This window comes from Polyodon spathula, chromosome 4, assembly GCF_017654505.1.
Source record: "Polyodon spathula isolate WHYD16114869_AA chromosome 4, ASM1765450v1, whole genome shotgun sequence".
NCBI classification, from domain to species: domain Eukaryota; kingdom Metazoa; phylum Chordata; class Actinopteri; order Acipenseriformes; family Polyodontidae; genus Polyodon; species Polyodon spathula.
In genome coordinates, this window is record NC_054537.1 from 59,023,555 (window position 1) to 59,049,685 (window position 26,131).

The 26,131-nt window shown below is 38.0% G+C and overlaps 1 protein-coding gene across 2 annotated transcripts in view; it reads right to left on the minus strand.

The window, feature by feature from the left end:
* Nucleotides 1-26,131, minus strand: part of invs (inversin) — a 98,030-nt gene that overhangs the window by 57,765 nt on the left and 14,134 nt on the right. For both annotated transcript variants that reach the window (XM_041248189.1, XM_041248190.1), the window contains 2 exons: nt 19,981-20,116; nt 18,148-18,314 (listed from right to left, as the gene is read on the minus strand). In XM_041248189.1, coding sequence (XP_041104123.1) covers nt 18,148-18,314; nt 19,981-20,116 — 303 coding nt within the window. The remainder of the gene's footprint in view (nt 1-18,147; nt 18,315-19,980; nt 20,117-26,131) is intronic.

Consider the following 26,131-nt stretch of genomic DNA (forward strand, 5'->3'; position numbering starts at 1 on the left):
GATTTATCACTTTCTAGTAGCTTCTCCACTCAGTCCCCTTGTTATGCGTTATTGGGCACAGAATAATTGAGTTATTGATAGTTTTACCCACCTGTGTGTGCCGAGTTTGCCTGTGTGTATGGAGGAGCAAGACTTTTTGAGTTTTTGGGAAAGAGCTAATAAAAAAAAAAAAAACAGCCCTGGTGTCCTGCCTTTTCTGCACCGCCACTGGAAACCCAGCACACAGTCGCTACATTGTTGTCAGAAGTGGAGGCGAGGCAGGTACCCCGACACGCACTTGGAAGCTGGCAGGGGAGAGTGTAGAAATGCAGCATTAGACACCCAAATAACTGGCATATGCAAAACTAGACTGAGCCAGCATCGATGTTGAAGCTTTGGATGAAACTGGACTCGCCCGGGCTAACCCCGAAATTCACTGAAAAGTGTGGAAAAACAGATTTCGTCCAGTCATCTTTTTCAGGTTCTGGGCCAGTCTAAATCGGCCCGATTGGATGTGGGCGAGAGCCCAAAAAAAGTGGTAACTTGGGGATTCGTCTAGAAGCCCTTGGCGAAACTAGATTGACCCCGGGCAAAACTAGACTCATCAGACCACCAGGGGTGTGTGTGTGTCTATATATATATATATATATATATATATATATATATATATATATATATATATATATATACATACAAACACATACGTATATATATATATATATATATATATATATATATATATATATATACACACACACAAACACACAACAAACACACATACACACAGAAAAAAAAAATTCTAAAGGACTGTGGTTTAAATTGACTTTTTGCCACTTCTTTAAAAGTGGTCTCTGCCCCTGTTCCCAACTCAAACCCCTTATAAAGTGCAAGCATTGGTGCTAAAATCAGTTTATCCAGTACACAGCTCACTTAGAGAGTGAGGGAGGGGGAGTGTAGCAAGCAGTAAGATCCAGGATAGTGGACTACCACTCAAGTCCTCCTCCTCCCCTCTCTTTCAGCCCGAATAAGGTTGATGTCTGACAGCTTCACAGTCCTGACCGGGTTAAACAACAGCCCTCCCTCCCTCCATCTCTCCCTCCCTATCCTCAATCCAATTAGACTGCTAATCCCCCTGATGAAAGGCCTGACTCCTCAAGTTCCTCATGACAACGACAGCTATTGATTATTTGTCACTATAGTTAACACCCTCTCTGTTGAGATCATTCTGACAGAGGCAAACCTCTCAAATTATACAGCACTTTGCCTGCCCCAGGGGTCAAATGGCACAACAAGTAAAGGCTAATAAATGGTATAAAAATTAACAAACCATAACATTATGACAGGCTGATCGCTGGCAGCAGCCAGGCAGCATTGAACCTGTGCTCCTCACTGCTCCCCTCCCCCTCCTCACTCCCTCTCCAACTTTGACTGAATTAAAGGGCAGAACAATTAAGGAATTTGACCAGTCGAGATAAGCCTGAATAGAACTATCAAGGGACGCAGATGTCAATAGCAGGCTGGGGTTTTGTCAATACAAGCCTTTGCCACCCACACTTGCTTCAGCAGGAATTCTCCACTAGGCTGCACTGGCTGCCTGCTCTACTAGGATCTGCTCTTTATAGCTGCACTATATGTGCACAGTTAGGCTTCTGAGTCAAGAGAAGAAGAGTGAACACAGAAACAGAAGGAAGGAACCAAACAATTGAGACAAAGCACTTTTTGATGAGGCTGCTTGAAACATACATTTGAAACATATTAAACATATTTACTTCGGTTGTTTTTTGTATATTCTTACAAATGATATCCAAAGTGAAAATACACTGTGCAAAACAAAAAACACAAGACCATATAATGACTTCAGACAAGCTTTCTTTTTTTGTTGATTTATTTTGTTATTTACACACAACTGTATTCCATAATGACTACCTTTCTGAAATAAATGTGATTTTTTTTTCTGTTGTATAGCAATGTTTTGCTGTTGTTTACTCATGTAATGGACTATCGCCCCCCTGTACACTCACACACACAAAGGATTCACAAGACTCAGTGGACCTCATTTACTAAACGTTGTTATGCGGTAACATGCGTGTTATCCAAGGATAAGGCGCATGCTAGATAATCCCGTATTTACTAACCACGATACAGTGTAACTTAAAGCATAAGATGTGAGTGAGCATGCACACCTTAAAAATAACACAATGGGTCAATTAGCATCTGCTGAATATGGAAAATGCATGGTGATGTATTCAAATGAAGTGGCATGAGAGCACTAATGAGGCTAATGATATTCAGACAATATTTACTAAACTGTGCTAACCATGAAGCACATCTTAAATCGCGTGCTAGATAGCACTGATGGAAAACTGGTGTATATTACGAACCAAGATCCACCTTAAAGCTGTCTGTCAGCACAAGGTACAGGTATATGCATGTATGATACTACATATCCGAAACTCTGTAAATAAGACTAATTTTAAAATAAATGCGTTTGTATACTAAAACACACATATACCAGCTGAATGCATTAAAGAAATAAAGAAATAAAGAAACACTACTTTTGAACAGAAATAAAGTGTTCTCCTAAATCACATACCTGCATACAGTGCACTTTTTTTCTCCACACGATTTGGGCCTAGTTATATCATTGCATGTGCCGGCTTGCACTGGGGTCCATACCTTCTGCATACCTGCTTTTACTTCTGTACAAATAATTCTGTAACTTCACAGCGTAACCGATTTCCACTTTTCTGTACAAAATGATTCTTTTGTACAAAATGATTCTTAGCTACACTAGATTATACCGTAGTCTATGTACAGTACAGTTACTCCTAGTTATTATTACCTGTGCATTTCTTGCAATTGGTGTCTGTGAGATCCACGTTGTTGAACATGTGACTGGCATTTCAATGTACTGTTGATCGCTGAAATATGCCACCTGGTCTAAATGCCAACTCCATACTTTGTTGTAGTCACAGTTTCATTACTGTAGCCTAAGGGCTGCAGACTGATCTAATCAATGATGGCTAAAAAAAATACTATACTGTATAAGCGAAATTCTTTTTATACATACTGTACAGCCAGAACAGTGTCTAGGTCAGATGCTGTTATAGAGTATTTAATACACATAATATCACACACAATATCAAAACTACATCGAAAGTCTGAATTGCCACAATGCTCAACAGCTTTCTCATTTTTCTTTGCGCTATTAAGTTATATTTCCATGGAGACAGCAAGGAAAATAGACTATTAAATAAAGTAGATAACAATCATGTCCCTCTCCCACAAAATACAGCATTTGTCAGGTGTTATCTTTTGTGTCGTTTAGAAGTAAATTTCAGTTTCAGCGTGACAGACTGCCATGCATATTGGCAGTTAGGGATGTGCTGTAATACCGATATACCGGTATATTGTGATATTCATGAGGCATTACAATTACCGGTATTTGAATAGCAATACCAGTAGTTTTGACAAATTCAGGAAAATGTTGGCTATTATCTCACAAGATAAACACTTCCCGCGACAAGTCGTAATGCGAGCAGTGCTAACACAAAAGAAAATAATATGGCAGAAGCACACAGAGATTTTGAGCTGCAAATTTACTTTTTGTAAAGCAAAGCCACATGTCTGGAATAATTTCCTAAGAAAAAAATCAAAAAAGCATGGCTGTATCGCATCAAACATTGCGGTATGTTGTTTATGCAAGGCTGAAGTAAAATATGCTGGCGGGGTCATGGCAAATTTCACCCTCCCCTTGGTCCTAAACGAGCCACGTGGCGATTCTGTTTTGCGATTCAGTGAACAGAGTAAAAATTAAAATGCATATGTGCTTTTTTTTATTAGTTTTTAATAGTAATGTTGATCCTTTCTTGCTTTTGTTATTTATCATCTCTGGATGCTTTCCCTTACATTGATCTGTGTGTGATTAAATACAACCTTTACAGTAGAAAAAATAAAACATAGAATAGTGTTAATTACTATCTATCTATTATATATACAGTGCCTTGCAAAAGTATTCAGACCCCCGACCAATTCTCTCATATTACCGAATTACAAATATTACATTTAAATTTCGTTCGGTTTGATATTTTTTTTAAACACTGAAACTCAGAATCAATTATTGTAAGGTGTCATTGGTTTTATGTTGGGAAATATTTTTAAGAAAAATAAAAAACTGAAATATCTTGCTTGCATAAATATTCAACCCCTGTGCTGTGGAAGCTCCCAGTTTGCACCGATGAAAGAAATTGCCCTAACGAGGACACAATTACCTTACCATTGGCCTCCACCTGTGAACCATTAAAGTTGCTGTCACATTTTCTGGATAAAAACCCCACTGTTGAAGGATCATTGGTAAGGCTGTGAATCTGAAGGAAAATGAAGACCAAAGAGCATTCTACAGAAGTTAGAGATAAAGTAATACAAATGCATAGATTAGGGAAAGGGCACAAAATAATATCCAAGTGTTTGGATATCCCAGTGAGCACAGTTGGATCAATAATCAAGAAGTGGAAGCTGCATCACACCACCCAGGCACTGCCAAGAAAAGGCCGTCCCTCAAAACTCAGCTCTCAAACAAGAAGGAGACTTGAGAGAGAAGCCACAGAGAGGCCAATAATCACTTTGAAAGAGCTACAGAGTTCAGTGGCTGGGAGTGGAGTAATGGTGCACCAGTCAACTGTATCAAGAGCTCTGCATAACACTGGGCTGTATGGGAGGGTGGCAAGAAAGAAACCGCTACTCAAAAAGTACCATCTGAAAGCACGTCTGAAGTTTGCCAGAAAGCATGAGAGTGACCCAGCTGCGATGTGGGAAAAGGTTTTGTGGTCAGATGAGACCAAGATAGAGATTTTTGGCCAGAACTCAAAGCGCTATGTGTGGTGCAAACCTAACACTGCCCATGCCTCAAAACACACCATCCCTACAGTGAAGTATGGTGGTTACAGCATCATGCTGTGGGGATGCTTCTCATCAGCAGGGACTGGGCATCTTGTTACAATTGAAGGAAGAATGGATGGAGCAAAATACAGGAAAATACTGCAAGAGAATCTGCTTCAGTCCGCTAAAAAACTGAAGCTTGGGATTAAATTCACCTTTCAGCAGGACAATGATCCCAAGCACAAGGCCAAAGCGACATTGGAGTGGCTCAAGAGCAAAAAGGTGAATGTCCTACATTGTCCCAGTCAAAGTCCTGATCTCAATCCCATTGAGAATCTGTGGCACTATTTGAAAATTGCGGTCCACAAGCGTCGTCCAACCAACCTGAACAGCCTGGAGCAAATCTGCCAAGAAGAATGGGCCAAAATCACTCCGACACTGTGTGCAAAGCTGGTACATACTTACCCCAAAAGAGTTAAAGCTGTTATTGCAGCAAAAGGTGGCTCTACCAAATATTAATGTGTGGGGGTTGAATACTTATGCAAGCAAGATATTTCAGTTTTTTATGTTTCTTAAAAATATTTCCCAACATAAAACCAATGTCACCTTACAATAATTGATTTCGAGTTTAAGTGTTTTAAAAAAAAAAATATCGAACAGAACGAAATTTCAATGTACCATTTGTAATTCAGTAATATGAGAGAATTGGTCAGGGGTCTGAATACTTTTTCAAGGCACTGTATTACACACACACACACACACACACAGACAGTAGATCCCACTTATTAACAACCTCTCGGTTCTCAGCAAAAAGTTGTCATTAACCGAAAGTTGCTAATTTTCAAGTGTATTTATATAGAATAATGATATATACTGTAGTTGTACAAATATGGCATTGAAATACATGTGTTTTAAATGTTATAGTGTGTGACAAAGAAAGAATGAATCTTGGTTATAAATCTCCCTCCCGACTTGTGAGGGCGCTGTGCAAAGGGAAAAGAGTGCCCTTGACTGGATGGCCTGACAATTAATTCCCAGGGTTAGGTGGAAGTCGGCCATCTAGAAAGGGGGCAAGCTATGGTACACCAAGTCGTTGACCCAGAAGATAAGCGATGTGGCAACCGTGGATTGGAGGAGAAGCGGTTGCACTCACTAACCACGGGGGCATGACTGATGGTACAAAAGGGGATGTAGTGAGGTGATCTGTTCCTTTGTACGGTTAAGCTGAACCGGAAGGAGTACTGTGAATTACTGTGAGTGTTTTGTTTGTTCTGTCATGTCTAAAAATCTACTTGTTTGTATTATTAGACGGCTAACACGATTCGGAGCTGTCGCTTAAGGCCAGCACTAAACCCGGACAACACTGCACCATTGTACACAGATAAACTGCATTTCACCACAAGCACTATACACTCATTCTGGACGTGTGTGTACTACTGCGATTATTATTTACAAGCTGTGTCTTATTATTTTAGGACTGCAACCTGTTGTTTAGAAACAGTGCAATACGGTGTGTTATTGCCTGGGATTATTCTTTGTGGTCGACAGATCAGGATTATAAAAACAAAACCTGTTTGGATCATGAACTTTGTTGTCTGTCTTCTATTTCATAATCACATCACCACTACACCTGCGCACTGCAAAGCACTTTGACACACAATGTTAAAAAATTAACATGAGAAACATGAAATACCCAAACATAGAACTGTTTACTTCACGTGTGTAAAACAAAAAAAGGGAGTAGACTTAACTAGTACTACACAATGATGTACTACAATTGTCCTTACAATGACTAAAGCAAAAATGTGTTGCACTTACAATCAATTCTAAAAAACACAATTTTAAAATATGAAATTGTCCAACGTTGTCTGCTTTTTACAAAGTACTACCTCCCACTGCAAATCCATCTCAATTTTGCGTGCAGCTTCGTAGCCAGTTTCAAAGTCACAATTCTGCCTCAGTCTGCCAGAAATACGCAGTTGCAAAGTCGGTGTGTTATAAAAACTACATGAAGTATGTGCATAAATCATAAATCATGTAGCACTGGCAACTAGTAATAAAGCTGTCAATAAGTGAGGTGCAGTTGCTAATATCAGAATTCCATTAACATTAAAGTCTTGAGGGGCATTCACACCGGAAGCAGCGTGGTAGAGGGAAGTGGTACTCAAGAGGCACCGCAGAGTGGCGCGCAGGAGATAAAATATTTTCAACTTTCGCCGCACCATGCAGTGACGTAAATTACAAACAGCCAATCAGGGGAAAGTAGGAGGCTCCTTTGCGAGGAAGAAATAAAAATAAAACAGGAAAAGCTTGTGGTTCTGATTTCAGATTTTCTAGCGTTTTCTAATACAACATTAAGTAGGTTTGAAATCTGCCTTCATCAAACCGGAGCTCCTGTATTAGCAGATGATATTCGCCATACCCTTTTCTTTTCTTGAGGATATCATGGACCCACAGCAATCTAATATTTTTTTCTTTCATTGCTGTTCGTTGTGCCAGGTATTGTGTTGTCAGATGCAGAGTACCACTGATTGTTGCCGCTTTTACAGTCCGCCCCCCCACCCCCCTCCCAAAAACAAATTTGATATGATGGCAGTAGTTGCATTTTTTAAACATGTGTATACGATAATGCTCAATAATATAAATGTATAATGATGCCATTAACTCATACTCTCTTTGCCTATACCCAGCAAACCAGACAAAACCTCACAAAGAAAGAAAATATCTCAATTTTTAAAAGCAACATTTTTATTTTATTTTAAACAACACAATTGCCTGATATTTTGGGTGGGGGGGGGGGGGGGGGGGGGGTTAAAATTAGGTTTTATATAAAAAAAAAAGTTTCACCCTCATTGCTTAAAATATTTTACTAAGCTTTGTGTCTTCTGTATGAAAAAAGTTTTCCCTTCCCGCTGGCATTTACCGTGTGTTGCTTGTACATGCAGCCATGACAACAGACCGCCCACCGACTTTCTCCTGCTGCGTTCGGTGTGAATAGTGGTCCGCGGCGACTGCAGAGCGACTCGCAAGGATGGGACGGGATTGGTTGCCAGGAAAATGTTGTTAATAACCAAAAGTTGTCTTTATCAGGGTTGTTAATAATCAACATCTACTCTACGTATGTATGTGTGTGTGTGAAAGGTAGGTATTCACTGAGTGTAGGATGACTGAAGAAGTATAGTGTGAGGACAGAGGCGGAGAGACCACAGACCTCACAAATCGAATATTTATTAAGCAGCAAATTAAAAATTAACCCAAACACAGCGGCCAGGCCCTAATGTTGGTTTTTTCTGTTTGCAGTCTCAGTAACCAACAAAACTAAAATTTCATAAAACCAGACTGTGTAGCTGAGACTGTACTTCCCAGGCGTGCCACTGGGAGCTGACCCGTTGATCACCACAAAGGTAAGTAAAGTTATTTTTGTTTTAGTTTACGGTTTGTAGACTTGCTTATGGTTAACTTGCTTTCTTTCTTTTTCAGGTTCCCTCCAACAGAGGGCGCTTTTGTGGCAGGTAAGTAGGCTGCCTTTGCGGAGAGCTGGGGAATGCAGCTTGAGTACAGTGGCGCCCTTCCATGGTTGATGGTCCATGCACAAGTGGATGTCTGAGTGCTGCCCCCTTTTGGTCAGCAGGAAAAGGTCAGGGGGGTACTTGTCCTCGTACCTGCAATTATGCAGCCTGCCCCTTTAAGCATTTGTAATCCACCATTATTTCTTTGTTTCAGGTTGCAGTTCCTCAACTGGGTTTTTAAACATCCAATCCTGCTGAATTGCTGGTTTCAGAAAGCTATGTTTTGCAGTTTTGCCTCAACAAACAGTAAAACACGCTATTAAACCACTGTCTGTGTTTACTTTGACTTTGTTATTTTTCCTTTTCATGCTACAAACAATGTTCTCCTTTATATCTCAGGTTTGCTTCTCCCCCGAGAGTAAGTTTTATTTTTAGTTGTTGTTGACAGCATTTTTCTTTGTCAACAACCAGCTGCTAAATCACATTGAATATCATGCATTTATAATCTGTGTGACTGATATCGCCCGTGCAGTTTTCCATCTACACAGAGCAGGCAACCAGCATTTCACTGTTGTACTTGTCCATACAGTAGACTGCCTTTATCAGTAATAAACATTTGTACATCCACTTGTCAGATATTTGCACATTCGTATCACTCTGCACATTATCTTTGGGTTCTTTATTTCCACACAACACATTCCCATATGCATTTAGCTTTCTTTAGCACCCGTCAGCATATTTACTTTCCAGACATTTAAAAGCTGAGGTAAAAGTTTCATAAATCATAACGTTTGTACTTCTCCTTTCCTTCAGTGTTTCTTTCATAAGTTTCTTTTTGTTTTCAGTATCTATTACGTGTAGTACTCTTTTGACCTGACTTCCTGGTTCTCGTTCTCCCACAGACTAGCACAGCTCCACTGAAATTTACCTCCAGCCTTCCTAGCTGTCAGTTCTCCTGTCTGCGCTGGGAGATGCAGTCTTTTCCCCCCCATACACTTTGAGCAACATGTCTGCATGTGCCTGAGATACCACTAATATCACATTCGCCTGTATCACTTGCAGAAGGAAATTCGAGTCCCAGTGAACAAGTAAAGGTTGGTACGTCTATTTCAGGTCAGCAAACAATCACACCTATGCTCGGGGCTAATTATCCAGCTAATTCAGCAAGGGTGAAAATGATCATGGAAAAGTGCACTTTTTTTAATTGAAGGCCATACAGAATGGTTGATTGACTTCAGAGGCTTGGTGAACTTCCTGGACCCACGATACAAGTACTCAGCAGGAAACAATTCTTGGAGGTTATAGTTCCACAGATGTACAACAAAGTCAAGGCTGACGAGAAAGCTGAACAGCAGGCTGCTACACAAGTGTTAACTTATAATGATTCTGGCATTTATTCACACGTGTTGAGTTCAGAAAAAAACATGTTTAATATAAAATGAAAATAAAGATATTTAGAATAAATACAAAATTACATTTAAAATTAATATTTTTAGAGACTATTAAATAACTAATTTAATTAACTGTTCAGTTCTCATTTTGGTAGCAATAATTGAATTTTAATATGTATCGCAATACATACTGCAATATTGTCTTCTGTATTGCAATATATCACCATACAGATCCTCAGTACCAACCCCTACTGACAGTAGAGTAATAGTTACAGTAAATGAAATGAAAACTGAGCTAACACTTTTTTTTTTTTTTTTACTTTTCTAACTAATTAATTTTCCTCAAATGAGAGAGAGAGAGAGAGAGAGAGAGAGAGAGAGAGAGAGAGAGAGAGAGAGAGAGAGAGAGAGAATTAAGATGTATTGCAGTGAGGCTCCAAAAGCCATGCTAATTTTTTTCATGATGTATGTTTTTTTATGTTCTTGAGCAATTACTACAATACTGCATTAAGTGTTTGTTCTCCAATACATGACGGTAACAAGAATATTCTTTTTTTTTCTACAGAAAGTATCCTCAAAATCCCACGTTCTTAAACACATTCAGTGACTAAATGGAAATCCATTTTGTTTTAGCTCTGGGAGGTCTTCAGGCCATTGTTTCGAAACATGCTCTGACAAAGTTAATTAAGATTATTTCACCAATACAATTTAGAGAAAGATATTCTTAATTTGATCGTTGAATTATTTTTATGTATTTTTCCTTGTTAATCAGAAAACATGCTTTAAATTGGGTTTCTCTCAGCAAGCCATATATCACTGTGTAATATATGCATCAATATTTAATAATATGTTCGTGTCCACAGTGATTTATAATGCAGAAAACAGATTAAAAGAGTGCAACATGCAGGGTACTATCTACCCATATGTTTTTTCTGATAAATAAAATTGTTTTGTAATTCTTTTCATAGTTTAGAGTAGTGTGTGGGGCAACAAAATTTCTTCATTTCAATTTGCATTGGTCAACACACTATTTAATTTTTTTTTTTATACAATACAGTTCAATTTTGTATGATTTACTTTATTATCGTACTATATATTCCCATTCATAATTTGTTATAATTTCTTAAATGTTTTTTGTTTGCTTGTTTAGCTAATTCTGTACTTCAGAATAATGTACACAATGCAGATAACGTAATACATGTGTTTTAAAATTTGTGGTTTCAAGCATTATGCAGACTCAGAATTAATGTATTTCCCTTTCAATTCGAAGACGATCACCAACGACACTGAGTAGGTATTTCTGAGCTCTCTATACCAGAGCTGCTGGGATGATGCACTCTGTCCCACCCACCAAGGGATTAAAACTGTCATCCTGAGGAAGTCATTTCTCTTTTTCCTTCTCAAGACAGTACGGTAAGACCTCTATGTCTAGCTGAGAGTATTGATAGAAAGAGCTTCTGAGTTGAGTTGCATTTCCCTTGCATTTGTGCTGAAAGCCGGCTTGCCACTTTCCTGGAATCACCAACTCTCTATTTTGAGTCTCTTCTTTCTGTCTTTCAGCAGCCTCCTCGCTTGCGTTGTAGGCTACTGTTTTTTACTGTCTCGTGTGTGAGCGACTGCCTGTGCAGTCACCCTGTGATTGACTGTCTATTTCTTTCTTGGGAGAACGCAGTTCCTCCATGGGGCCAGGCCTTGCTGCATCCCTGCTGTCGAGTAATTCCCCCAGCCGTCGTCTGGCAGCTGGAGTAGGCCTTGTTGTTTGGCTGCCGCTGCGCGGCCCCTCTGTTGATAGACCGCATGGGCCTTGTAAATAAACAACAGAGTGTCCTCCCTCATCTGTTTCTACTATGTTTTTTTGCTTTATTATCTGAGAGCTTCTGGAAGTAGCCATGGCTAGGTTCTTTGACCAAATAGGAACAAATAAGCATACAGTACGAGGGGTTTAGTGACCTTTTCATTCAGTATATTTTTTTTTATGTGACTTCATTTATTCATTTCAAATTATTGCCATTTGACTCATAACATGATAGTGCTTTATAGTTTGGTTGTTTTATAAGCAACGTTATAAAAAAAAAAAATACTATTACAAATAAAATATAAAATGCAGCCCTTTGCAATACATAAATAAATAAATAAATAATGAATCCCTTTGCAAAGCACATATATTTGAGCATCCACCTACTGTTGTTTGTTTTAAAACATGAAAAAGAAAATCATCAACATATATTATATATTATAATATATGTACAGTATATATTATATTATATATAGATTATATGTATAATATATATATATATATATATATATATATTTATATATATATATATATAATATATATATATATATATACATATATATATATATATATATATATATATATATATATATATGTATATATATATATATATATATATATATATATATACATATATATATGATATGTACATGCCATTATATGGTATATATATATATATATATATATACATATATATATATATATATATATATATATATATATATATATATATATATATATATATATATATTATATATATATATATAATATGATGTATGAAATATATATATAAATTCCTATGAAACTTTGTACAGTACTTTGAGTCTGCTACATGTCTGTCCTAAAATATTTAAGTATGTTTGTGTGGTTTTATGTTTAAAAGAGCTCTAAAGACACTACAAGTCGTAAAAGACAACGTAACCCATTATATAGTAGTACAGTAGTAGTATTATTATAAGAACAATATGTAGTGGGAAATGTGGGCAAGTAGGGTAGCCTATTGTCGATTTACTACCAGTATTTGAAAAATGTACTGTACTAAACATTAACTTGAACTCCACATTTATTAATAACATTGCTTTCAGCACTAGCCTAATTTAAAAAAAAGTAGCATTGGCCTAGAAATTTCTCCTGGAAATCTGAAATCATTTAAAATTAAAATAAACTTTTATGCCTTAAAAGCTTATATTAAACAAAGACACTGCAATATTATTATTAAAGTGAAGAATGTACCATATCAGACCACACTAATTAATACAATTTTGGAGCACATTTAAAAGTTAGTGTAACACCGTATCTTTAAAAACATACATTTTCAAAATTGCGTTTGGTTCCGCTCTTAGAGCAGAAATGACTACCAAGAGGGCTTGCTTTCGTACTTTACTGTGTCAGATAGTAAAACTTGTCTCATAAAAAGAGGTTAGTAAATATCTTCATTTAAAAACAACAAAAAAAAAAAAGTCTTTCATAAAATATAAAGCGCATTAATATAGTGACTGTGTTTATGATTCCTCTGAAGGACATTTTACATGCAAGTCTAAAACAAAACCTGTTTATTTGCATGTTCAGAGCCAGCATCTTGCAGGTAATATCATATTATATTATTAAACAGGCAAGCTGCTAAACATTAACATTTATTCACGTCGCTCCGATAGGCCCCACTATCAAATTAATTAATTTGCACATTCCAAACAATAAAAGTTAAAATCTATTTATATAAAATACAGAATTAGCAATTAAATAATGGCTATCTTAAACACTGGTGCTGCTTAAGGCCTTCATGTGACTGAAGGGATGTTTAGCCTATCTGTGTCAATAATATCTATGGTACCTGAGTTTTGTGCACGGCCACCTGGTCAATTTACACGTGACCACCGTGGCTCTGCCTGGGGTCAGGAAAACATTAAGCCAGAGTAAGAAACATTACACAGCCATGTTTGATGAGGGTAGTTTGTTTACAACTTCTGGAGAGATGCTTAAAATATTCTGTCTGCTAAAACTGCATATAAAGCCAAAATAAATCAAAGTAATAGTCATGTTAAAGAAAACGAAGTTAAGCTCCGTATTGTTAAACTTCCTCACATAAAAATATTCACTTTCATATTTGTTTTACTATTATTAGTAAAACATTTTTATCTCATAAAGGGATTGTTATTAACAACACAGGGATGTTTGACATGGATATTCTGAATATATAACAATACAAAATGAAGATCAATGTGATAAATGGATTAAGCACAGGAGCCACACTGTAGTTGTGGTGGGATCATTCTCTAAAGATTACTGCAGATCGCATTCAATTATTTTCATTTCATTTTTTTATTATTTTAATACTGTTAAATCATAAATATCAAACCGATTACTGCATTATACAAGTAAACAACAAAAAGCAGTAATTGGCCATGCATTCATTTGCATCAGGGTAAATCTAATAAAATCACTAAAAAAAACAATGTTTTATTAGCATCACTAATAACAACGGAAAATGTTGTAAAGAGGGCGGAGTTAACTCAGTGTTAATAACGCAGTCTTAACAATCAATCAAATGGGGCCCTCTGTCCGTTCACGGTGCAATGAAGCCTTAAGCTGCCCGGATTAAGTCAACAGGCCTGCGATCAATCCTCCATTATTTCACTGAAACATCAGCAATTCTGGAAGCGCTGGATAAAGAAGCACTTGCCAAACGAGCTCCTGCAGTATCCAATAGAAAAATCCAGATTTCTCGTCCACACCAAATGGGTCCTTTCTGTTTAAAGCAATGCTTGTGGTAGGAACAGTACCTTTTTTCACAAGGTACGGCTTCTTTCGTAAGCATGTTTTATAAATAAGCAAACTTACAGGCCTAACCCTGTGATGCTGTAACAAGACTACAAAGGCAATAGGGGGTTGTTGCAGACATATGTAACTACTTCGCATACAGTCACTTACCCTATTGTTTTTACTAGGCACAGATTGCGACTATTATTGAAAAATGCAGGTTTAAAAATAAATAAATAAATAAAACAAAAACAAAAGCGCTGCAATAAAATCCAAATTTAAAGCAGCAACTCTTGGTTTACGGGTGTATGTGAGATTTTGTACTCGGAAATATTTTTATTGTACTGCACTAGAACTGCCAGGAATTCATTATAGAAGCCATTCATTATATACATCTTGCTAGACCATAAAATCCCGCTTGCAGATACTGTAAAAAATAAAGACATCAACTTTGTATTCAAATGAACAATAGCTTGATGAATTCTGAAAAAGGATTAGTTCTACTGTGAAAGAGACAGAGTGCAAGGAGCTGGCATAATGTTCGTCTAGTCAATCAGATGAAAAACAAACTCCCAGGAGAATGGTTCCCGTTTGGAAACAAGAAGGAAGTTACTTAATAGGGAACAGGTTCCAATCAGCATGATGCCAATAAAGTAAGGCCGAGTAACTACTACACAGAACACTGTACACAGAACCACATGACATTAAACCAAGTCAAACATGAGATATAAAACATGCAGATATGGAAAGAAAGTGGAAGAGAGAGTGAGGCTAATATATACTGTATAAGAAAATTGAGTACCATCATCTCCCAGCTCTAGCGGGCTTCACCAAATCAACTGTGAACCGAACTTAAAATCAATCCGCAACAGCGTTGGCTTTTTTATTTTGACTGGCTGTTGAAAGTTCAATTCACATCTATTGGACGGCAAATCCTAAAGAAGGACACAGTTGGTCCCAATCTATTTTATTATCCACTAAACCAGCCAATCAATACTTTGCACCAATGAAAACAACGGTCCTATACCTGCAACTACTGAATCAGCAAATCACAGCCTGTCAGCTCAGCATCTTTCAACAACAACAAACTGAGACACAGACAATTCAGTAATACTGCTCCATTCAGAACTGGCACTGTCCAGAAAAACTAGAAGTAACTCTGACATAAAGTTACTTGTTTTTTGTTCTCTAATTATGTAGGACTATTTTCCAAAAACCTCTCTCAGCGGAAGGGTAGCCGATGAATTAGTTTAAGTTTACACACACAGAGACTTGTTATTGTTTGCTGCATCTTCTTTAGCAGCCACATCTATCCCAGATATATTTGGTTACATTGTTTTACCTTCAGGAGTCTGAGGATTATTTAACTGACCTAGTTACATGACCAGCTGATAATATCTTTTGACTTCACCAAAGAAGCAGGCTTGGTAATTTAAGACATTACCATAATAAAAAACAATAAATGTAGCGTGGGTTCTGTACTAAAGCAGGTTCAGCTACTGCAGGGAAAACTGAGTTTGTTTCTCAAACTGACCATTTTAAGAATGGTGACAGCAGAACACATATAAATACTTGGTACTGTAAATTACGAAGTGTACTCCTGAGAAAAAATTATAATAATTCCACAAATTTATAATGAAATGTACTGCAGCTTACTCGATTGCAGCAGAAAAACCGTCGTCTTTTTGACGGTAAGTAATTAAAAGTCTAACACTATTACTTTGGAAACTCTGACCAAACCTTTGTAGACTCTACTATACTATGACACAAATGACACACCAACAGAAATTATAGTTTTATTGTCTTGTTTGAGTGACTTGGAATTTGACACCCCCCCGTTTTTTTTTTTTTTTTTTTTTTTTTTTTTTTACTGAAACAATAAATAGTTAGATTTATAGTAAAAAAACATAAGATCTGGCTGGGTAATATCAGGACTCCACTAATTAACACTTAGCATGCAAGCTGCTATTTCCCATATTACAACTGGACACAATCAGAGGTACAGTCACCAATTCCAGACACACCACTTGCACAATATGTCAAATATGAGTTCATTGCAGTTATCAGCTGCATACATTACCTATTCAACAGAATGAGGCAACAAACAAGTGAGTAGAAACATCAAGTTACAGTTTTACTATCACTTTAGTGTCTTAGCAAGTTGTTGTATTTTAAGCAGTTGAATATGATAGCAACCAACTTGCTCTTAAAGTGGCACCCAACAACTGGATTTGGCGACCAATTTTGTTTGTCTTCTAGGGCAAAAAGTTAGACTGGAGCCCTGTCTAGGCTACCTGTTGACAAAAAACAGCCTTTTCTTAACAAACAAATAGTTATTATTACTGTGTTTTTTGTAGCCAGTAATTAGCTTTTCTGTAGCCAGTAATTAGCTTTATATATGAATCCTAAGCAAAATTACACAAGATCCTACACTTCGGCCTTAACTTATGTGGCCTTGGTGCCCTCTAAATGTACTGAACTAAAGGCCATTTTCGCCTTGCCCTTCTTGCTGCCAATATAAAGCCCTGTATGTATGTGTGTGTGTGTGTGTGTGTGTGTATATATATATATATATATATATATATACACACACACACACACACACACACACACACACACACACACACACATATATATATCAAAATCACAGGAAACACAAACATGGGCAACAATGGTATTAAAATGAGGTCAGTTGCTCCTGATTTGATAGACCTTTCTGACTTTCACTTTTCATGGATAGGCCAGTGCTTACCAATTAGTGCCCTGCACAAACTGTAATTAAATTACAATATTCTATTTAAAATCGGACCCATATGGGGTCTAGTATAATGATCAAGGCAAGTGTAAATACTGCTGCCCAATATATCTATACTAACTATATTAACCAGGGGTGAAATGATGATCATCCTATTAACATTAGTACCATGCATAGGTAGGCCAACATGAAAAAAATCCTGTTTACAAATGTAAGGTTTAATGTCTGTAAATGTGTGGTCAGGTTAGGTAGATGTACACGTTTTTGTACAGTATATGGTCATAATTAGAAACGTATATAACCGTGTCCTGGGATCAAAGCATGGCAGGCAAACCTCAATCCGTTCCAGTTCAGATTATCAAGGTCTGGAGTGCGTTCAAAAGGAACTGAACCAAAACTGCCAGGAGGCAGGAAAGCCGAGTTTCAAATGCCTTGTTTCGATACAGCAACAATCAGAAGGACGTGGCAGGGGGCCCCCAGCTCCCCATAAACTCAGGAGATGCTGCAGAGTCACTGGACCACATCAATGAGGACTGGACTTCCAGTCTCCATCTGAACCCTGAATCTGTTCCAAATGGGCAGGGCAGAGGGTCGCCTTTGCTTTTTTTTTTTTTCATTGTTCAATTAATCTTCCTGGTGCCTTATTTGGAGCCACACTCCCACATAAATATTATGAGCACAGTTGTTTTTGAAGGTGAAATGTCTACATTTTCTGCTTCTGTCTTTTTAATTAAGTTTTCTCAATGCTCATATGATATTACCATATTTTCAGTAGTATTTGAGGTGGGCTTTTGTGAAGAGTCTACACTTTTTTTCTTGTTTTTGAATAATAAAGTGATTTAAATGCATCAATTATTGCTGATTATTACCCTTCTGATATTCCATTAGGAAATCAGTTGATGACTGAACCTCTCGAGATCATGAAGGCTGTTCTTTGTATAATGCATTCCAGCACAGACAATACTTTTTCACAAAAACAAGTGTGGTGATAACAACTGGAGGTTTTCTTCTATTATTATTGGAAGCATTTTGATGGCACTTTAAAACCATCCGACCCACTCAGCAATTCATGGTCTTGCTCACCTTCTGTGCGGCAAGGTGCAGGGCAGTCCTCTGGCTGTGGTCGGCCTTGTTGACATTGGCTCCAGCCTTGAGCAGAGACTCAGCGCAGTCCAGGCGATCAGCCAGCACACAGTACATGAGGGGTGTGCGGCCAAACTGGTCCTCTGCATCCCGAAGTCCTGGGGTCCCTGCAAAACACAGTGGCTCAGCTGAACGGAGGCAGATCTGCAAGACATGCTTTCCAAATGCCTGAAGTGTGTATGAAATTGTATTAAAGGCCTAGCTTGGAGCCCGTTTCTCATGCATGGCCTTAATGTGGTAAATGGGCTGCCCCGTGGGCTACAGCCAATTCTTGTCAATCTGCTTCATTCCAATCTCTGATGAGGATGTTTTCCTGAGATCTTTCCCTCTCCTCCAAGAGCTTTATAAAACCTGGATGCTAAACACACAAAATGCATTCATTTAGCCTAGCTGGGATGTAATCAATGCCTAGTCTTTGACTGCCAGAAAGTCACTTGCCCTTTGACGGTGAACAATAGGATAAAAGGTGAACCTGTTCAAGATCTTCTTCAGGTAGCATTTACAGGCGATTGGTTTGCAAAGGATATTAAACGGCATGACCCTGTGACCATTTCATTTAGTTCAAAGTCAGTCACAGATGTGTAACCCTTTCAGTCCCCATTCAAATACACACTTGATTGAACAATCTGGTGAACCAGTCAAAAATCTTTCCGTTTTATTTACTTAACTTTTAAACATACGGTTTTGTAAAGTACCCAGGTGTATACCTTTCTCTCTTTCTTTCTACCATTTCATTCTTTCTTTCTGTCTCCCATTTCATTCTCTCATTCTACCATTTCATTCTCTCTTTCTGTCTACCATTTCATTCTCTCATTCCACCATTTCATTCTCCCTTTCATTCTCTTTCTGACTTCTTTTCTTTCTCCCTTTATCGCTACCTTTTCTCTCTTGTTAGGCAATAAGAATCAGATTCATTAAAACCACCTATATTGTATCTGTAATTATTTGTCTTACCATTCTTGTATCTGATTGATATCAAATCATTTTGATTTAACTTTTTGCTAATTTTTAAAGAAAACTCCCACTGGGTACAATAAGTCTGCAGTGGACTGAGTACAAATCGATAATAATGACCATCAGCTGGGGCATTCTCCACAATAGGCGTCCACTCTCAACACATGCATTTTATGGTGCACTGTGTACTGTTACAGTGTAACTTTTTAGGCACTACCAGTATGCACATCATCAAGCATCATGCAGATGTTTGTTATTACTGTATGTGTAACTACCACGCAATTAGTGCCACTTATAAGGCTATACAATTAAAACAAAAAAGAAACTTAAAAGTAGCATCCGGGATTATGATTGTTGTCGTAGTAACCTGAAAAGGTCACGTCTTGCACGGAGCACACGTTGCCAGTGCCTCCTCTGAGCTTGTTCTACACGAGCCCTCCTTCGCAAAATAATTAAAAAAAAGTTAAAGCCGTATCGGGAGCCATGATAAATATCTCCTTCTGCCCCGGTGTTTGACACGGGTTGAAAATATGCTGGGTGAAACAGTCCTGTCCAACCCTGGGGCAAATCTTAACCTGAGTATTGTAGAGCAAAGCAAATGTGACTCAACCCTGGTTTTGGTGGTGTAGTGTGAAAAGCCCTTTAGAGAAAAACGATAGCAAGACATCCCAGAAACACTTCCTCAAGACCCATAAAATGGCATGGGTAATGCTATTAAAAAAAATGATAGTTGAAATTACATTTGAACTTCTCAAATTGGACCCACTGTCTGGAATGGCCTGTCAGAGTGTGATGCAGTGGCAGGGGTGGGTAACTCACCTGCGATGAGCTTGTTCAGGGCAGTCTTGTCTCCGTTGACTGCAGCTGCGTGGACCTGAGATGCCAGCGAGGAGCTGCTGGAGAGGGTGGGCATGATGGCGGGCACGTTCCTCTCAGGGACTGCCATTGCTGTAGCCTGAAACCAGTAGGGAAAAAAAAAACAGCTCAGCTTCCACAACATCATCCACACAGAACAAGAGTTAGGGCCTGGTAATTAACAAGCCTAGGTAATTACTGTACTGGTGCCATGACTCACCTTAGTTGATTGGTTTATTAACGTATCATTAATATTTAAAGCATGAGAGACTACCGGGAACGTTGTTCTCATTCACTGGGGCACGCCATACATGCTGCATTACAGTAACGTACAATTAATTATTCAATCATATCAAGGTTAGCGGAAAACCCTATTATGGTTTTGTAACAAATGATACTGGAAATCAATTAGTATTTTCTACAGGGATGTGAATAACTGCACAGCAGCTTAGTCCAGCCCAGGTTTCACTATGAGATTCATAGGAAACAGCTGAGCTTGTTATCTATACCAGGTTTCCAACCCCGGTCCTCTTCTGGTTTGCATTCTGAGCTCTCAATTAGTTAACTAAACCCTTAATTGAACTAATAATTAGCTTAATTAGGCATTTTTTTTTATTGTTCTCAGCTCCTAAAAAGTTGCAGATTTCAAGTTATAACATGTTATAGTTACGTTGAAATCTCTAACTGTTTAAGAGCTGAGAACAATTAAAAAAGGTCTAATTAAGCAAATTATCAGTTCAATTAAGGGTTTAGTTAAGTAACTGAGAGCTCAGTTGGAACGAAAACTAGAAGACACAGGGGGTTGGGGTTGGGAACCACTGATCTATGCGCTCTGGATAATCAGGCTCACACTGCTGTATTCCAAACCTGATCAAATTTCAGGCTATCCTGACACAAGGGATCATTCTCGCTTAGTTCATGATAAACTTACAGCAACATCAGGATCTCAAAGTTCAACCGCATGTATGGTTCAAAACAATAACCCGTTTTTCACTTATGGAAATCTGGTACAGTAATGTATGTTCAGTAACCTGCACATTAATGATATATAGCGTATCGCAATTACTATGGGTTTGAAAGTGGAAGACTGACTGTTGTAACATGGCATCACACAACAAAACTGTAGGAGTCATGTGGAAGTTAGTACACGTTTCATCCAAATATCGTAAAAAAAAAAAAAAATGTATTTTGATTGATACTTTAGTTGAACAAACTATTAAATCATATCATGCTCGAATTTATTTTAAAAGATGCATGCCAGGGAGTGTTTTTAGAAAAAAAAAACTTTTGAAAAAATAAATAAATAAACTCGATCCTGGATAAACAATTCAGAAGGAACTTAAGAAAAAAATACTTTGCATCTTGGAGATATGTTGGCATGTTATCTTGGTGTTTTGCTCTGTCAATACCCTTTAAGTGTTTCTACAGAGGTAACAAATGTAAACATTGTCTTAGACTGAGCAGTGTCGGGTACCTGTGAAGGTCTCCCTGAAATCAATTTCATAAGCGTCCACTGTCTGTGACTGTTGTTTTGAATTTTGTTTATTTTGAGTATTTTCTTGTGCATCAAGTAAAAGTGCACCATCTGGCTCCTGCTTTGCCGCCTGACCACTGGCTGTAGTACACATGAAAACAAATTTGGCACAGTACATGCTCGGAGCCTTTCCAGGTAGCCTCAGTGAGCTCCGAGATTGAACTGCCAATGCAAGCTAATGTCACGATAGCGGTAAAATGTGGGGATACTCGCAATGCCTCTGCCTCTGCCTCTGCCATGCCAGCTCAGTGGACACACAGAGAGGGAGACTGTCATCTTCAAGCTGTTTACATAAAGACACCATCACAGTTCAAGAATATAGCAAGGCAGCGACACACTAGCAGACAGACTGTCGATACTGTCGGATTTTACTGAGAGATCCCAGAAGCCTCTCTCACTAGGTGGCGCAGAGACACTGGGATCTGGACTGTGTCTGCTCTGAGGCCAGGGAGGCCATTGCCAACTTCCAGCCGACCGCATCAGGCAACTGTGCTACAAGGAAGCCTGCAGCAATTCTTACCTTGCTTTTCCCTTTAGAAGTCAATGGGCACAAATTGCCTCAATGGCTCAAGTTAATATTGTATAATATGTCTGGTATGTTCCCACACGGAGGCTGGAATATTTAAGCATGCTGGTTTTTGCTTTGAAACCTGCAGAGCACCATTTTAACAATTTGTTAAATACGCGTAGCAACAAGATATTTGTAATGTTGGAGCGCATCCCTTGGGTATTACCATGGGCTTGTAACTGGCGTCTGTAAAAATCAGAAAAAGCAGAAATTATATGCACAGTGGTACTTTAAAAAAAATAGTGCTGCTGCAAAAAAGGATAGAGGAGCATGGCTTCGATAAACGATATTTCCCACAGTTTCACAATGCTGTGGGTTAACAAGAAAGCCTGCCTCTGTTATAATTTGATTATTTTATGAAAAATGGTTAATGCTAGATGCTAAACAATGCAAGAAATATACGGTAGGAAAAAAAACAAAACACAGCGATGATCAGGAAAACGAAGCCAAAATATTTGCATGTTCTGGGTTGGAATTTTTGTGCTTTTTAACTAAGAGTGACTGTGAGGCTATAGCCTTAATAGGATGTTTTAAAGAGATGCCACACTTCTTAGTCACCACGTCTAGTTAAGCACACAGGAAAAAGTTGCAGCATTTGATCAGATTCTCAAAAAGTTTTACTTCAAATCTTTTACAGTAACACAAATTTGTATTCTGAAAGACAACACTAATTTTAATTAGGCACAATTTTCAGAAAGAAGTTTTGTAGAGAGCTATCTGTGTAATAACATCATCTTCAAGAGGTTTGTTAATAAAAACCCATCCACTAATGTTTTTCAAATGAAGTTGGTGAGGTTGTTTGGGCTGAATCTCTTCTTAAGAAAAACTTAATATTGCAGGATATTTACGTCACTTCCTGTCCCAGAGAGACTGGAATGAGGAAACCATGGATCAATGACAACCACTATCGACTTGCTTCAGCAGGCAAGCCGTCTGTCTCCTTAACTACGAGATTTCTCTATCAATTAAATGAGATATTTTTTTTTTGTTCCGTAACAATACAAAGGCTTAACAAATTATGATAAGAAAATTAGTATAGCAGTCTTTAAAGTATATTGGAATTACTATTTACATGGATTCCACGATACAGAAAATGATAGTAGTTTTTTTTTTTTTTTTACACATTGGATACAATCGTCATGATCATTTTCATGTGTCTACGTAACTTTGCCCAACCACTGAATAATCATCATTCCAGTCAATAGCTATGGAGTTACTCCAATGTATGTTTAACTAAGGAGTCATGTTTAAGGTTTGCCAGATGCACACTAATATGCCTTTTCAACGGCACTTAGAGGAATTTACGTCAAATGCTACCACTTGTTATGTTTTCTTTCACAACAACAGAAATACCTATAGTAACCAAAGTTTAAAACTTTTGACTTCACGGAACAAGCACTCAGCTGTGTGAGATTCACTTTTAATAACTACAGTTTTCCAGTTTTGGTAATGTAGTGGGTTTATTATTTGAAACTTGGGGTTGCACTACAGGATTCTTATACACTGGTATCCATTACCAGACTAATACGAATATTTAACGCCTGTATTTAGGTAGGCCTAATTCTTCCATATTTGTGGGTTCTCTCTAGAAACATTAAAAAAGGCTATGTGCACCTATTTTCACACAACACTTCCATGTTTTTGGACGTGGGATTACTACTTGGAATTTAAATTTAAAGAGTGCAATGTAAATCTGTTTTCTGCCTGTTCTCTGCTTAGTGAAGCTAAGTGTGGATGAAAGGTGCTGTATACATGGAAATAGCACTGCACAGTACTGTAAAGAGCTGCTGGTTCAAGTCACTTAAACCAAGAAGCCATCCTGTTTTCCCTATAGCAGGTGGCAGTGGGTGCAGGTTAACCTGTGCCTGCTCTATTCCAACAGATGTCATTGTTTTGCGGCGTTCCCTGACGGCCAATGGGAACAGAGAAACTCAGAAGTATGAAACGTTTCCGTCCTATAACAAATTACCCCCTCTCACCCCTTTTTTGTTCTTTTATGAAGAAGCACGTTTCTGAAGGCCCGGTCTGAAGCGGTCACCTCGCTGAAGTAGCCTGTCTGATGTCACCATGGTGCCACGTTATTCTAGCAATGTGCCGATAGCGTGAGAGCGCCTTGTCCGCCTCCCAGCACAGCATCCCTCCTACGGACTGGGTTTTAGTGAGCACTCTGGAATGCATTAGGGATTCATGCAAACAGCAGACGAGCAACCCTGCCAAAAACAGGGAAACTAAACACAGGATTCACGTTTCTGATGTGTGCAGGCACTTTTCCAGCTGTCTGGCAAAAAAAAAAAAAAAAAGCCTTTTTTAAATTGTCAATCCAGCTGAATAAGTGTTTTGCTGTCCAAACAATAAAACAAAACAAAACCAAAAAAAAAATAGCCAATGCAGAGCAGCTGCTGACTCCGGGCTACAGTCTGAGGCCTTACAGTAGGAACTGTGGAAACATAATGAGGGAAAAACAGGGAGGTCAAAAGTTTAGGAAGAAGGTGTGAGAGCATGAAAGATTGCCGCTTAGAGCAGTACAATTTAACCCCTTGGCTTCCCAATGTGAGGGTTCAAAATGAATGCCTCGGTAAGATAACGCTACCACCACCCACACTTGGGCTAAAAACAAAATAGGATGCATGAAAAAATTTTAGCATTTGTTTCTTGAAAGGAAAGGCATAGTTCAGATCCTTTCTTTGCTGCATAACCTTGATATCTCCATGAAGATGTTTGGCATAGTGTCTATTTTAATGACCCAAACTGCTTCTAGATGCTGCTGCTCACAGACTTGTAAACCCTGCTCCATCATTAATAAGGGAGTCAAAAAAAATCACCCCTCGAGGAAAAACACATGAGGGATTAATAGTTAAAGCGTTAAAGGGAATGGGTATTAAATCTGCCACTGCTCTGATTGTAAAACTGGACCCAGGTTGTTTTTTTTATGTAAATCATGATGCCCAATTGACGTCTGCTTTGCAGACATGAAGCCTTCCGCAGCCAGCTAGTTAACAAGGAAAGGCATTATTACAATTATTATTATTACCTCCGTCTCCAATCCCGTTCTCCACTCACCGAACACACAACCCCAAGTGAGTGAAAACATGCTGCTTTTGTGCAGCTGTACCGAGACTCGACTGCTAATCAATCATTCAATTGGAGTCGCGGTACAACTGCACGTGAATTAATAAAGTGCAATTCCCCATGCTCACATATTATTACATTTTACTTGCATGTGAAGTGTTGTGCAATCCTCGTGCCTAAATACAAATATACATTTTAAACACTCGTGTTACACAGACCCGTTTATATCCTGCGTACCAACGACTATACACCAACATTAACATACAGCATATAACACAAAATACACACAGTGGTGGGCACTTTGCCACAGGTATACACAGAGTTAGGGAAAAAAAAAAATTGTATGTAGAGTCAATGCAGATGTACGAAATGTTGCTGGTTTTTGCCATGTTAAAAAAATGCATACAACTTTTGAAGTAGATTTCACATTGGCCTTTTGAAGAAAACAGCAACATTAGCAAATACGTAGTTATTATGAAAAATGCTATTTTCTGAGCACTGTCCCGTTTGTTGGCGCATGCGCAGAAACATTGCTTTAAAGAAACGTATTGATTAAATCATTTAACAGTCTGGTAACACCGGTTACTTTAGAAATACATAACATTACAACATAAAATATTATCAAGACACAGCAATATAGTACAGTCAGCAAACTACTGGCATTTTTTTTTTTTAACATTGCGAAAACAAGCAACATTCATCAATTGACAAATTAATGAATGAATTATTAGATTAATTAACAAATATGTTTATGAATTACTGTATGAATTGACAAATTTATGGACGAAATGCTGGATAAATTGACCAATTCACAAATTGACAAACAAATTCACGAATTAACAAATGAATTGACAAACTAACGGCCAGATAGTTTTGACACAAATGGCGCTCCATAGTTTGGATCTCGTTATGTGCCATTAACATAGACTTAAATAACAAACGCA